The following is a 14,881-nucleotide window of genomic DNA, read 5'->3' on the forward strand; positions in this document are numbered from 1 at the left end:
TTGCTATTCATAATAGAAGAAGAGGGTCGCTATTCATAATAGGAGTAGGGGGTCGCTATTCATAAAACAAAATGAAGGTCGATATTCATAATACGAAATGAGGGTCGCTATTCATAATAGAAGTAGAGGGTCGCTATTCATAATACGAAATGAGGGTCGCTATTCATAACACAAAATGAGGTTCGCTATTCATAATAGGAGTAGGGGGTCACTATTCTTAATACGAAATGAGGGTCGCTATTCATGAAATCACGAGAAAGTCGCTATTCATAATACGAAATGAGGGTCGCTATTCATAATAGGAGTAGAGGTTCGCTATAGAAATGAGGGTCGCTATTCATAATACGAAACGAGGGTCGTTATTCACAATACGAAACAAGGGTCGCTATTCATAATGCAAAATGAGGGCCGCTATTCATAAGGGTCATTATTAATAGAAGAGGGTCGCTATTCATAATAGGAGTAGAGGGTCGCTATTCATAGTAGAAGAAGAGGGTCGCTATTCATAATACGAAATGAGGGTCGCTATTCATTATACAAAATAGTGGTCCTTATGAATAGAGGTCCTCATGAATAACGGTCCTTATGAACAGTGAATGGACCCCGGTGGGGGGGGGGGGGGGCAGAGAGAGATAGAGAGAGAGAGAGAGAGATAAGAGAGAGAAAGAGATGAGGGAGAGAGAGAGAGAGAGGGGGTGCAAAGATCCATGCATAAAGGTAAAGCAGAGGCAAACTGATACAATCATTTTTGTACTTTCAATGATCAAATAAATAAAATAAGGTAAAGGAAATCTTTATTTTCTTGTTGTTGACTGTGCACAGACCCAACACATCCTGGAAAGTTCTACGCAAAAGATATCAATGTCATAATTATATTTTGTTTCTGCTTTGTCTGGTTTCCTTTGTCCATATCATCTTGATGTTCATGAAAAAAAGATTTGTAAGTCTGTCCAAGGCCTACTTATCTACCTCTTTATAATATATTTACTAGAGGTTGGAATATTTTCATACAATTTTATCTGACTTTTTGTCATAGCAGCCCTACTTGTTTTCTGCCATCATGCATAAGCAAGAGCAGAGTCAATCTCACAAATTTTCGGTTCCCATTAGACACACCTTGACACATTTCTTTCAAAAAGTTATTTGCTAAGCCTGTATAAGCTTTAAACCAAGACGGTTATATATATAACAAGCACCACATTATGTCCAACCGAACCAAGTGGGTTTGGGTTCCTTCTCTGCCCCCGTCTCGATCCTTCCCTTCCACTCTCTCTGTTTATCTCTCTCTCTCTCTGTTTCTCTCTACATATCTTCCTCTCTCTCGCTCTCTTTGTCTCTCGTCATTTCTCACTGTCTCTGTCTCTCTCTATGTCTCTTCGGCATGCACCAGCTTGGGACGAGTTTCTGGGAGGGTTGCAGGGATTGGGGAACTGTGTACTAAGGTTATGTTGTAAATCTTGGGGCCTTTTTACTATGTATATTTGTGGATTGTGTCGATATTTTCCACCGATTTTGAATGTATTTCCTATTTCAATGTCATGCTTTTGATGTCTTTTAATACATGATTTTAATGTCAGACGCAATATGTAAAATCCCACAATGAGTTTCCATGACATTATTGGACGAGATAAAATTGAATTGAATTGAAGTTGCCAAACTGCGTACATATCAAGCTATATGAAGACTCATAAAAAACATCAATTTCACTATATACAAAACAAAATACATGTATAGTTTTCAAGTCAGAGAATGAATCTTTTGTTATTATAAGCCTTTGCTTTTATTGCTTTACATACGTGTATAAATCATACTTTGACACTAATATGAAAATTGCACATTCTTTCTGTAGCACATAAACCTGATGACATATGAAGACATAATTGGAAGAAAAAAAAAATACAAATAAGACAAATGCATTGGCTAAAAATATAGCCACATGACATTTTATAAATTTGTTACCATGATGAGTTCATATGAATTAAAGTGCAGTAGTTGCTACCAATGCTTAAGTGTTTAAATGTATATCATCTCACACATTCATATTTATTCAAGCATTCATAGCATGAGTTTACTAAGGGCTTTACTTATGCACTTTCATTTTGACTATGGTATCTATCTATCATACCATGTCAGGTAATCAATTTTACCAGAAGATTTGACTGATTACTGCAATCGTTTAAGATAAAAAGAAATTTGATAATGTGAATATTCATTATGGCCAATATCTCCTAATTGTAATCGTAGGCACATACACAGCCCAAGACAGCCCTGGAGGGCTTGGAGTATGTAATTGAGTTAACTTTCCCTTTATAAGTGAACATGCCTTCCTATACTTAATTCTCTTTTCAGTTTTTCTTCCATTTACTATTTTTTCTTTCCTATCAACATTGTGTTATACAATATGTAATTGCATAATAATATCTATAATGTTCTCTCAGTAACTGTGTTAACTTATTATAGGCGTTCCCAACTCAAGCTTTGCTTTTCGGGTTTTCGCCTCTTTCTGTTATCTGAATTATTTACTGTATACTCTATGTTGAAATCATTATTACATATATAATTGATATATACATTGTGTTTTATATTGTACCGTTGAGAAGGAAATAAATGTTAATAAATAAATAAATTAAATGAAGGCACATCCTCTTTTTCACATACTACATAATAATCACTATGTTTTTCTAACATACCGAAAGGATGACCCATTAAAGGGGACCATCATCCAAAATGATTTTGCTCTTGATGTTTTTAGTTTCACGACGGTATGATACATGTACATCAAAAATATTGCTTCATAAAACAAAACAAGCTCCTGCAATAGCAAGAGAAATTGCATGTTTACGAACAGAAGAAGGTAAAACTTGTGATTCAACTGCTTGCCTCACCCATAGGTGCATAAAAACAAAGTCAAAATGTTATTCTGAGAGTATATCTTTTTTACATTTTCCGTTATTTTCTTATAAATATTCCTTTTAATACCTGTTAGTTTAGTGGTGGTTATTTTACTTGACTGCTAAAAAAGCATAAATGATTATTAGTAAGCAACCAGAGGACCGACGGCTTTAGGTTCACTTCGAGGGACCTGGAAATGAGGATTAATGCCTTACCAAAGGGCACTAGCGTATTGACTTGGTTTCAAACCAAGGTCACCGGAATACGAGACCACTGTTATCCCAACTGAGCTATCGCGCCTCCTCTGTTATGGGTATAAAATGCTGATTTTTTTTTTCTTCTTCTAATGTTGTTGTTGCTGTTGATGATTTTAAACATACTAGCTGTAGATATATGAATTCCATGTTATTAGTTCCCTTCAAACATTACATTTAATTGCTTGAAACAAATTGTACTGTACGGATTTACTTCAAAGACATGATTCCATGTTCTTCACACGTTCATTGCTTCTTCTCTTCACTATTGCAATTATTATCTGCGCCAGGCTATGATTTTTGTTATAATTTTCTGATGAGGTAATTTTTAAACTCTCTGACTTTCAAGAAATGCTACTCCCAACGAAAATCTCAGACTTTCAGGCAAGCTCACCCACAACTGCTATGACTTAAAGCCCAACTGCACTACTTGTAGCTACTTTCGCCCTCTATATAACAAATGCGTAATCGGTGAACATTGGTCCCCCATGATCCTCTTTTTCTTATGTTAACTGAGAGCTGAGTTGATGAGATAACCACCTGTCCAGTGACCTTGCAGGGTGGTCTAATCCCTCCTACGAACTAGTACAGATAAGCTTTAACATAAGAATGAGTTCAAATATCAGGCTATCCACAGCCATGCTCGTAATTTAAAGGTCAAAGGTCACCTTGACCCTGTCATCTGCTCGTCGAAGCAGTGGTTGATGTAGGTCATGATCTGTTTTGCTCGAACGGACGATACTTTAATCCTTGACTGCAAGACGGGTGCACACCTATCATACAAGACAAATATAACATACCAAATAAGGAGAGCGTTTCACAAAAACTAAGATCGACTTTTAGTTGGACTCAACTATGGCAGGCCGTTCATGCCACTGTTTGCTCCTCACCATTTCCTGGCATTGGTCTCTCAATGGACTTACAAATCATGGTCACAAATCTACAGAATTTACAATTTTTGATAATTCATTATGGAAGGAAAATGTTATCTAAACATCGCAATGGTGAGAGCAAACAGTGGCATGAACGGCCTGCCATAGTTAGGTTCAACTTAAAGTTAATCTTAGTCTTTGTGAAACACTCCCAAGGATCCATATTGCATGGAGATGTAATGAACTCAAACAAGTCAAATTTTGTGAGCAATGCCCTTTGGAACAATAGTGCTTCAAACGGTGTTCTGACATACACTCAAGCCATAAGTGCAGCAGGTTTTATTTTGTCAAACATTTAGGGTGAGAGCTATCATTGCAAGAAGTTATTAGGCTACAAGTGAAATTGCCAAAAGTAACATTCAACTTTGGTGCTTGTGCAGATGTCTCTTTTAACTTCAAAGTTATTGACCAGTTTTGGAAACGTCCCCCTTATAAAAAATGAAATGGAAGCTCTAACCAATCATGTGAAAGAATATGTGTTGACTAATACGTAATGATACAAATTTTGCCAGGAAACTGCCTACTAATTGATATATTTGGTAAATTATTTCCGTTTCGGTTTAATAAAATTTGGAGTGGACTATTAGGCTATTATTATTATTATTATTATTATTATAAATTATCATATCGATCCGGTCTGGATAGATATCGCGAATGCACTTCAACATTAAACATTTGGGCATATATTTCTGCTTTTTTGCGAATTTAGGTTGAATGATTGCCATCTAAACCACTGAAGGCAATATTTAAACAATATTAAATGGATATTTTGCACCCAAAACCCTTGAACCACAATTTCACCACTACCGGTTTTTACCCTTAACTAAGCCAGTATTATGCAGACAACAGCCAAAGACTTTAAGTTTGCTTACATAAAATATAACATCATTTTCAGAATATAAGCATTTAAGGCATCATTTAACAATGTTAAATCTGAGATGCATGGTCCTACGTGTTATCAGTGTCTATGACATGATGTAATATTGAAGCCCTTAAAAAAATTGCGCTTCAAAATGATCATGAAGTGCCTCAAAAATGTAAAAATCTTTGGGTGACCAGTTTTACCATACTCATTTTCCCCAATAGACTGTAGTATTATAAAAACCTTTAGGAAAACAAAAAATGAAATTTCGATATCCAATCATAAATATCTTGATACTCGACATGCGATCGGCTTGTAAAAGTCATGGGATTCCTGGCTCACCTAAAGGTTTATAATTATGCTTGCAGCATGAGCTAAATCCAGTATTTTGTTTACAGAATCTGAGGCAATGTTACAGAGTCACTTTAAAGCCTAATATTTGAAATACATACGTTGACAGGAGCTCTGCAACGGATGGATAATGACGCATGAGGCTGAGTGCCGTTACATAGCTCACTCCAGGGACAGACTGGTAGAACTTCAAGACCTTGGAGGGACGAAGAGGAACAAAAGGAGAATTACAGAGACTTGGTAACATTCTTCAGATCAGAGAAAATGGTGCTAAGGTAGTGACTTCAATGCTAGATGTACAATTAAAGGGACTTGGTAACATTGTTTAGATGAAAGAAAATGGGGCTAAGGTAGTGACTTCAATGCTAGATGTACAATTAAAGGGACTTGGTAACATAGTTTAGATGAAAGAAAAAGGGGCTAAGGTAGTGACTTCAATGCTAGATGTACAATTAAAGATAATCTGTAATTTTGAGTGAAAAAGACCATTAATTAATGATAGAAATTGGGAAAAACTGGTCTGATCGATTCCTTAATTCTCCCAACTATACTATTATAATTGCATTTTATTTAGGTTATGAAGCCATAAATTGGCTCTTTGGAACTTATACCATCACAAACATTGAGTGTTGAAAGATTTTTAAAGGCCTGTTTTATGTCTTATTTTCACGGAAAAACGCTTTGGATACCGGTAATTCAAAACTTGGTTGGGAGAATTTACTGTTAGAGGGAACTACTCATTGACGCCTTCAAAGAAAACCATAAACATCTTTGTGATTTGAGAAATTTTTCAGGATTTGTTGCATGTAAGAGGATTAGTATAGTAGGAGGAATATGACAAGCAACTTTTCATACAAAAATTAGGCAGTTTTTTTTCATCAACCTTCAACAATATTACCCATTTTAAGGTCAATATGAGAATTGGTAAAAGTGAACAATTATTTGGGAACTTTCTCATTTTTTTTCACTTACAATTAAAAGACAATTATAGTATATTATTACCTGAAAAAGTTTCGTCATGAAACGTTCTCATATGAAAAATATTACTAGATATCATACAGTTTCAAACTTTTGATGCCACATAAAAACCCAACAATAATGAAAGTCACATAAGATAAGCACGCTGGAAACAGTTTGTTCTTCAGCATTAGGTGGGGGCCTGATTGATTATTTATTTTCTTCAGAATCAAAGGTTTTATATTTTCCCGCAATTAACAGTTCCAGTAATTATTCGACTAATCTGATGTTTTCACCTGTTCTGAGGTAGAATCCATATCCGAGATGACTGGAATTTCAGCTCCTTTTCTGCTCTCAATCTTTGTCAAGTCTGCCAAGATTCGAGCAGTCTCTTCTGCAGAGATACATTTATATAAAAGAAAGAAATAAGGCTCTTGACGCCATATTGTGTGTAGGGAGTCACAAAGGCAATAACTCATTGTAAAAGTAGAAGTGTTAATTCTGGCTATCAGAAAAATCTCTCTACCATTCAATAGATAAAGCTCAATAGATAAAACTCTAATCTAAACGTTTCCTAACCATTTCCTATATAGTACAGTGGACTATACAAATTTGTTCTAGGAGAAAAACAGGTGAGTTATTTTTTTTAAGGTGAAAATTTGAATTCATGCATGATGTTTTAAAAAAAATGCATGTAAAAATGGATGCAGCACAACTTTACAACTGGATGGAGAGTGACAAATATAGAGTCGCATTTCACCACAAAATGTTAGTGTCAGGCAAGGATTAAAGCCCCACTGCACAACTTATAGCTACGTGCGCCCTCTATACAGCCAACAATGCCAAAGAGGTACCTGTTGATCCCCCATGATGCCCTTTTTCTTATGTTAATTGAGAGCTGATTTGATGAGATAACCTCCTGCCAGTGACCTTGCAGGGAGGTCTAATCCCTCCATGTGAAACTAGTGCAGAGGGGCTTTAAAGCTGCAAACCTTCCAACAGAAAGTCTAATGAAGGAACTACTAAAGCATAACAATTCCTTGAAAGTAAAGAGCAATTCACCTGTTGAATCTGAGAAGAGTATCTTGACATGGGTCTTGGTCAGGGCAGCCAACGTCGAATCCAAATATTTGGTTCTGATTCTGTAGCAACACAAGATAACATTATCAGAATCAGTATTCAGGGGGGTGTTTCACAAAGGTCCTAATTCGAACTCCACTCTAAGTTAGACTTAAACATTATGGAGAGCCATTTTTTAGCCTTAAAATAAAATATATTCAACAGCAAAAGTTCAAGTATTTTAAACTTTTAATAAATACCACGTCAAGAACATGATAATAGAAAATATGAATGATTTGAATCAACATTTTATGCCTTTTAAATTGACTTAAAAAAAATATTGCCAAAGATGCCAACAGCTTTCCATAATTGTTAAGTCCAACTTACAGATAAGTTCAACTTAGGATCTTTGTGAAACACCCCCCTGGAGAACATCTTAGAGGTAATATTGGTGGATTGTAATATGCTCATTACTCTTTATTGATGTCGAAATCATAAGCCGCATGGCAACATGTACAAACAGTGACTGATTGAATAAAAGCATAAATTAATCTACTTGTATCAAGCTGTACCATTGTCCTATTTCCAGATAACTATTTATAGAGATTTGAAAATTTAAAGTTCATATCTCTGATATTTCAGTTTAAAATCAATTTGTTTTCAGATTGGAATTACCATTCAAATGACCCTAACCTGTTCTCAAAAGGCCTGGCTTCATCAGCTCAAGATTGCCAAATATCCTGCTATTTGAACTATCTTGATTGCAAATTATCCAGTTAATTTGCCGCTTCATCAGCCCGAAGTTAGCGGGATATTTGGTCGAGATAATCATCCCAAGATATCTTGGGCTAGTTTGCAAAATATCCCGCTATTTGTCCGGTGCGTCTTCACCAGCCCGAAGACTTGCACTATGCGCGAACGCTGAGCAAAATATCTGAAGCTAAGTTCTCGAGCATGTGTTTCAAGTTTCGAGGTCAAGTAGGATTATTTCCCAAATCAGAAATAGCAGGCCATTTGGCAATCTCAAGCTGATGAAGGCAGGCCTATACTTACAATGTCTTTGGTGGTTGTCTCTTATCTCTGTTTTTATCTCTGTCCTTCTCAATGATAAGAGTAGGTCTGTCAAAGAGCTCACACATATGACGCACTCTGTCTAGAAGCTTCTGCTTGTTAGCTCCATTGGCAAATTCTGGAATCATCAATACAGTACAGAAACAATTATTATATTGAAAAACAGTCTTTTAAAGATCGTCAATACTACTGGGCCAGAAGGGGTTAGACCACACAGCGAGGTCACTGACAGGTGGCTATCTCTTTGACTCAGCTCTCAACTAACATAAGAAAAAGAGGATCATGGGGGACCAACAGGCACCAATTTGGGAAGTTTTCTATATAGAGGGAGCAAGTAGTTACAAGTAGGACAGTGGGGCTTTAAAAAGAAAACAAAAAGTGAAAGAAGCCCCAAAAACCAATGCTTTCCTGAAATTATCTTATTACCTTTTCTACTATAAAAGGCTGTAGATGATGCTATCTAGTTCCAATGAAATGAGCAATGAATGATATAACAAAAATGTGACTAAAAGGAATTGTCTCCAAGGGAGAAAGAGAGATAAAATAAAATTATATAGCAAAATGCAAAGTAAACTCAAAGTAAATGAAATGGAAAATGAATATATTACTAGTAAAGTTAAAGAATGGAATCAACAACGACAACTTTAATTCTGTAGTATAGATTCAAACTAATCGGATACAGAAGTCTTAGGAAACAAAATAATGATGAAATCTATTTTCTATTCTTTAGTACACTCGAATATGATGTTATTCAAGGATGGATATTTTCTATTGTACCACAAAACAAAATAAAAAATTACGTAGTTATCAACATTAATTTCTTTTTGTAATGATGATGAATGTATGAAGATGTTTTAAAAATATGAGACAACAATAACTTACCACTTAGGGTGCGTTTCTCCACCCCCATGCGGGTACTGGTTACATAATCACACCCCTGGAGCTGACTAACAATAGGATTGAGTCCATGGGTAATGGTCAAGGTAGATACTATGTGAGGGGCACTGGACAACTCCTTACTATCCACTAGGATGACCAGAGGCACTTGACCAACTGATGACTAAAATGGGAAATAAATTGAGACAGCTGTGAACTAAACAAATCATAACTTCAATTTCCTTTTACAACAATTTTAATCTCAAACTGTTTTTTTTTTAATTACATGTGACTCTCAGTGAATGTGAATGAATCTAGGAGGCATCTCCCTCCTTTTTCTTCTACTCTGTTTTATTTTTCACTAACCCTCTTCTTCCCTATGCTATCAAGTTGCATTTTTTAGTTTGTGTTGGTGCTGAGTACAATTCACAAATATATCCATCGTTTCTTGACTTGATCCTTATTTTCCAGCATCTTATCAATTCCTAACTTTGTTCTACCACCATTTTCTATCAACACTATACTAAACCTAAATCTCAATTTTACTATTAATATGACCAAAAGGAAGCTCAGTTAAGAAGTTACGAAAGATTACCGACAGTCCTTTTCTGGACTCCCCGATCCGAACCCCTCTCTCTCATATGGTGCAACCGTAAAGCCTACTGTAAGATTTTACATGCTTACATTATCATAAGTAACATTGTTATTATTTCATTCAAAATTAGATCCCATCAAACTAATCATTAAAATAGTTAAAATCATATGTACCGTACTCACTCGAGGGCTGCTAAGAGCTGAACTGTTCACAGCGGTCGTAGACATTGTGGCATTGGCTACTGTATTATCCATCATGGTTAGATTGTGATTGATTTTGTTGGATGCTGAGACTGCAGGTGTACTCCTATCCAGCCTTGAGTCAGTGTTTCTGTTCGTGATAGTGGTGCTTGCATCCTTGCTTGCTGCTTCACTTTTCATACTTAAACTGCCCTCTCCCGACGAATCAGTGACTTTAAATCCCTCAGAGTTTGGAAGGGCACATCTTGTGTTTGAACCAGGACTTGCATGAGACATTGGATGATTAGTCGTGGTCGTTTTACCCATGCCTTCCTCCTTCTTGCGACTCCAAGATGACAATGATAACGTTCTTTGGTGAGGGCTGATGTTTGCCGCCGTTTGAGATGACGACTGTGCTCGCTTCTGCTGCAACTTCTGCAGGAAATCTGCTTGTTTCTGTTTCTGTCGTCTCAGTCTCTCCTCCTTTTCCCTCTGAGCCAGAGTTTGGGGGGAATCAATCGAGGAGCTACTGCTGGGTGCAGCCGGTCGAGGGGGAATAAAGGTGCAGGGTTTTGATATCGATAATCCTTTGTCTGGATCAACAGAGCCCTCTTTGATCCGTTCAGAATTCATCAAAGCATAGTTCGTCTTAAGTGGTGACTTAATCTTTTCCCTTACAGCATGCACATCCTTGGAATTAACTTCAAACGGTTGTGTATCTGTTTTAGGCTTGCTAATCCAATCACCAGTAGAAGGTTTTGAGGATACGATCCCCTTTACCAACATCTTGTGATCCCCAAGCTGTCTTCCTTTTGCTAAAGCTGGGTGATTTGAGTGGTTTTTCCTCTGGTTCTTTCTACAATCTTCGAAATCTAAATCTATTTCCCAGTCCATCAAATCATCGTCTTCTGCTGCCTCTTCCACATCAGAATGCGATGAGTCCGACTTTAACACAGCTGCCCTTCCTGCCCTCAATATCCTCGCTGCCTTGCTCTCCCCGACCCTGCTCCTTAATCTCCTTCCTCCTCTCCTCCTAGATCCTCCATCAATGATGTTGTCCAGATTGATGGTGTTGTCCATAGTAACCAAGCTGATGTCTTCCCTCATTCCTTGGTCCTCCTCCTCCTCCTCCCCACCCTGGACTACGAAGCTGTCCTCCATGTAAGTGGAATCTTGATGCGGCACCTGAGAGAAGACATTCATGTCTGGGGAATGACGGTGCGCCATCTTGAAGCGGCTGCCTGGACCTGGTACTGGGGGGCTTCTCACTGATTTCATATACATGGCATGCATATCTGCAAATACAAGAACTTAAGGAATTATGTTGAATTCAAAGCAATAAGAAAATAAAGAACCCCATGAAAGTTTCATGATCAAGAAGTTAAATTAAATTTCTTTCTATAAAAATGAATCAATGCTGGTAAAAACTAGATGGAATTTTGACTGCGCGCAGTCGAAAATGATGCCTCCGCCATAGAGCAATTTAAACAAGTTTGGAGTTTAAATCTCCAGTGGTTCTTGAGATATCATGATAACAATCTCAATGTATGGAATTTCATAAGTTGACCTCTGTGACCCTTGACCTTTGACCTACGTGCTCCAAAATGTAATCAGATTGTTTTCCTATAGTGATACACACTATCACTCAGTTTGAAGTTTAAATCTCCAGTGGTTCTTGAGATATCATGATAACAATCTCAATGTATGGAATTTCATAAGTTGACCTCTGTGACCCTTGACCTTTGACATACGTGCTCCAAAATCTAATCAGATCGTCTTCCTATGGTGATACATACTATCCTTAAGTTTGAAGTTTAAATCTCAAATGGTTCTTGAGATATCGCGCTAACAAACTCAATACAAGGAATTTCATAAGTTGACCTCTGTGACCTGTGACCTTTGACCTACGTACTCCAAAATCTAATCAGATCGTCTTCCTATGGTGATAAATACTATTCCCGAGTCTTAAGTTAAAATCTTAAATGGTTCTTGAGATATTGTGATAACGGTCAAACGGGACGGACGTACGGACGTACGGACGGACAACCCGAAAACATGATGCCTCCGGCACCACCTTCGGTGGCGGAGGCATAAAAAGTACCCATGTTAAGTTCAAAGGAAAGTAAACAAAGTCGTATGTGATATCACATGAAACTTACCAAGTACAAATTTTCTGTTTAGAACCAGAATGGTGTTTAATTCATGTCTAATTATTTGAATTAAAACAATTCTGGCTCTAAGTAGATGATAAAAAGACCCCTTGACAGAAAACACAAACTGCTGTGACTGTTAAGCAATTACATTGGTCACACCACCAAACTGACTCTACGCAAGATTCAAAAGCGACAAACAATACCTTGGCCATTCGGGTAATCCAACTGTTTTTTCAGTCTGATATGAGTCTCTTTTAGGCAGTGTGATTGTGAAGTTAAAGGCATCGTTTAACAATGTTAAATCTGAGATGTTATCAGTGTCTGTGATATGGTGTAATATTGAAGCCATAACAAAATTGCGCTTCAAATTGATCAACAAGTGCCTCAACAAAGTAAAAATCTTTGAGTGACCAGATTTACCATACTTGTTTTTCCCGATAGACTGTAGTGTTATGAAAACCGTTAGGAAAAGGCAAAATTTGATTTTGATCTAATCATAAATATCTTGATAATCAGACAGGCGATCGGCTTGTAAAAGTCATGGGATTGCTGACTGACCTAAAGGTATATAATTATCATTGCAGCATGAGCTAAATCAAAGATTTTGTTTCAGAATCAGAGACAAAGTTACCCAATCCCTTTAAATCTAACTGTTTTATTGGTCTGGTACCAGTCTCTCTTAATAGGTGTGATTGTGAAGTTGAAGGATGACTGACTGACTGACCATGTGGGCATGTTGTTTGGCTGGATTGAGAAGCATTATTAATGAAGCCTTCCAAGGAGTTATCAAGATCCGAGTCATCTTCGTCAGACGAGCACTCTTCATCCTCAGACACCTCTGCTTCTTCATCCAGGAAATGTGCTGCTTTATGATGGCGATTCGATGACTGTTTACGGTTGGAGAATTATAAAATTACAAAGTTACACAATAATAATAATAATAATAATAATAATAATGGTGCTTATAAAGCACTTACCACCAAAGTCTTTAAGCGCTATAACAAACAAAATACAATGATAAACAATTACATATTAAACAAAACAAAAAGAAAATGCAAATAAACCTACACATTAATTAACTTACTCGGTTCACATTGATGTATATATATATATACATCAATATACATCAATGTGAACAGAGTAAGTTAATCATCAAAAGCAATTTTGAATAAATGTGTCTTAAGACAAGTTTTGAATTGGTAAACAGTCTGACAGTTTTTGACATTTAAAGGTAGTTTGTTCCAAAATTCAGCAGAAGCTTTGCAGAAAGAGCAACCACCATAAGAAAGAGTTGACAGCTTACATGTAATATGATGACTTTCGGAATATCAGGTTATTCATAGTTTTTGTTACATATATCTTTATCTTTTCAATCTATTCTTGTTTCCATCATGAAAAAATTGTTTTTAAATTGCTACGTGTTTCATGTAAACTGAATGTAATGCAGCCTTTTGGCTGTCATATTTTCAAGAAACCATTCAATGCTATTGTGACATAATAACAACACATTTCTACAACTAAAAAAATAATTTTCAATTCTTTACTAAAATGAGGCGATACTTAAAACTTCATCTGTAAATCATTTTTATATTCTAAGATACATGTCTAAGATATTCATGTATTTTTTCAACTAAAATTGTTTTTGTATTATTTCTATATTCTAAGATTAATGTCTAGGATAAAGTACATCCTAAAATTATATTTGTGATGATACCTTTTTGTGTTACACAAAACAGATATTTAATGCTTTTCATTTATGACATGGAAAAACTGTGTAATTCAAGATGCAAGGTTACATTCATCTCAGCTATGCCTTGTTGAATAGAACAGCTGCAGCTTTCAACTCATGAAATAATTTTATTATCACTCATAAGTATATAAATAAACATATTCCTGGGGGTGTTTCACAAAGATTAAGATCAGCTTAAAGTTGGACTTAACTACGGCAGGCCATTCATGCCACTAGTTGCTCTCACTATTGGTCTTTCAATTATGATCTTTAGATAATATTTTTTCCTTCAATAATGAACTATAAAAAAAAATGTACATTCTGTAGATTTAAAGTCAATCTTAGTCTTTGTGAAACAATCCCCAGGGATGTTATCAAACCAAACTTGATACTAACCTTCTTGTGTTTATTTCTCCTTTCCTTCATTTCTATTCTTTGCTTGAGTGGAACATCATCTCTCCTGTGCTCTCCTTCAATGTTCCTGACCACCTTAGCTTGCACAATCTGCTTCGCAGGGTCTAAAGGGCATTTGCAGAAACCAAACAGATGCAACATATCAAATTAAATCTGAGACAGCATGAATAATGCATATACTGTATGCATCTTCTTTTGGTCACAACTTTTGATTGGTTTAAACCAGAGCCATCTATAAACAGAGTTTGGCCAACTTGGTTTCACTGGGTCACAACATGGCGTATATTCTTTTGTTTTGTGCTTGCCCAACATAGCAGTAGTCACCATATTGTGTCTAACTCGAACGGGTTGGCCAAACTCTGTGTATAGATGGCTCTGGTTTGAATAAGCAATCATTAAAGCAGAAAGTCTGTCTTGCAGACTTGAGCAAACTTCAAACTTGGCAAGTGCTTAAAATATATCCTTCAGATATTGTGTGATACTTAGACCTCTTGAATATTCCAATGGATTCATGGAACTTCAGGTTTTCAGGTTTGCAAAAGGGACAAAATATCTTT

General features: G+C 36.4%; 1 protein-coding gene across 1 annotated transcript in view; it reads right to left on the reverse strand.

Moving 5' to 3' along the window:
- Positions 1-1,742: 1,742 nt before the first annotated feature.
- LOC100890436 (Fanconi anemia group M protein) overlaps positions 1,743-14,881 on the reverse strand; it is a 35,683-nt gene continuing 22,544 nt past the window's right edge. The window contains exons 16-24 of the mRNA XM_011673703.2: positions 14,307-14,428; positions 12,906-13,068; positions 10,023-11,323; positions 9,261-9,438; positions 8,361-8,496; positions 7,311-7,390; positions 6,545-6,642; positions 5,393-5,487; positions 1,743-3,919 (exon numbers count right to left, since the gene is read on the reverse strand). Of these exons, the coding sequence (XP_011672005.2) occupies positions 3,811-3,919; positions 5,393-5,487; positions 6,545-6,642; positions 7,311-7,390; positions 8,361-8,496; positions 9,261-9,438; positions 10,023-11,323; positions 12,906-13,068; positions 14,307-14,428 (2,282 nt within the window). The 3' untranslated portion in view covers positions 1,743-3,810. The remainder of the gene's footprint in view (positions 3,920-5,392; positions 5,488-6,544; positions 6,643-7,310; positions 7,391-8,360; positions 8,497-9,260; positions 9,439-10,022; positions 11,324-12,905; positions 13,069-14,306; positions 14,429-14,881) is intronic.

Source organism: Strongylocentrotus purpuratus, unplaced genomic scaffold, assembly GCF_000002235.5.
Source record: "Strongylocentrotus purpuratus isolate Spur 01 unplaced genomic scaffold, Spur_5.0 spur5_scaffold_5, whole genome shotgun sequence".
Lineage (NCBI taxonomy): Eukaryota > Metazoa > Echinodermata > Echinoidea > Camarodonta > Strongylocentrotidae > Strongylocentrotus > Strongylocentrotus purpuratus.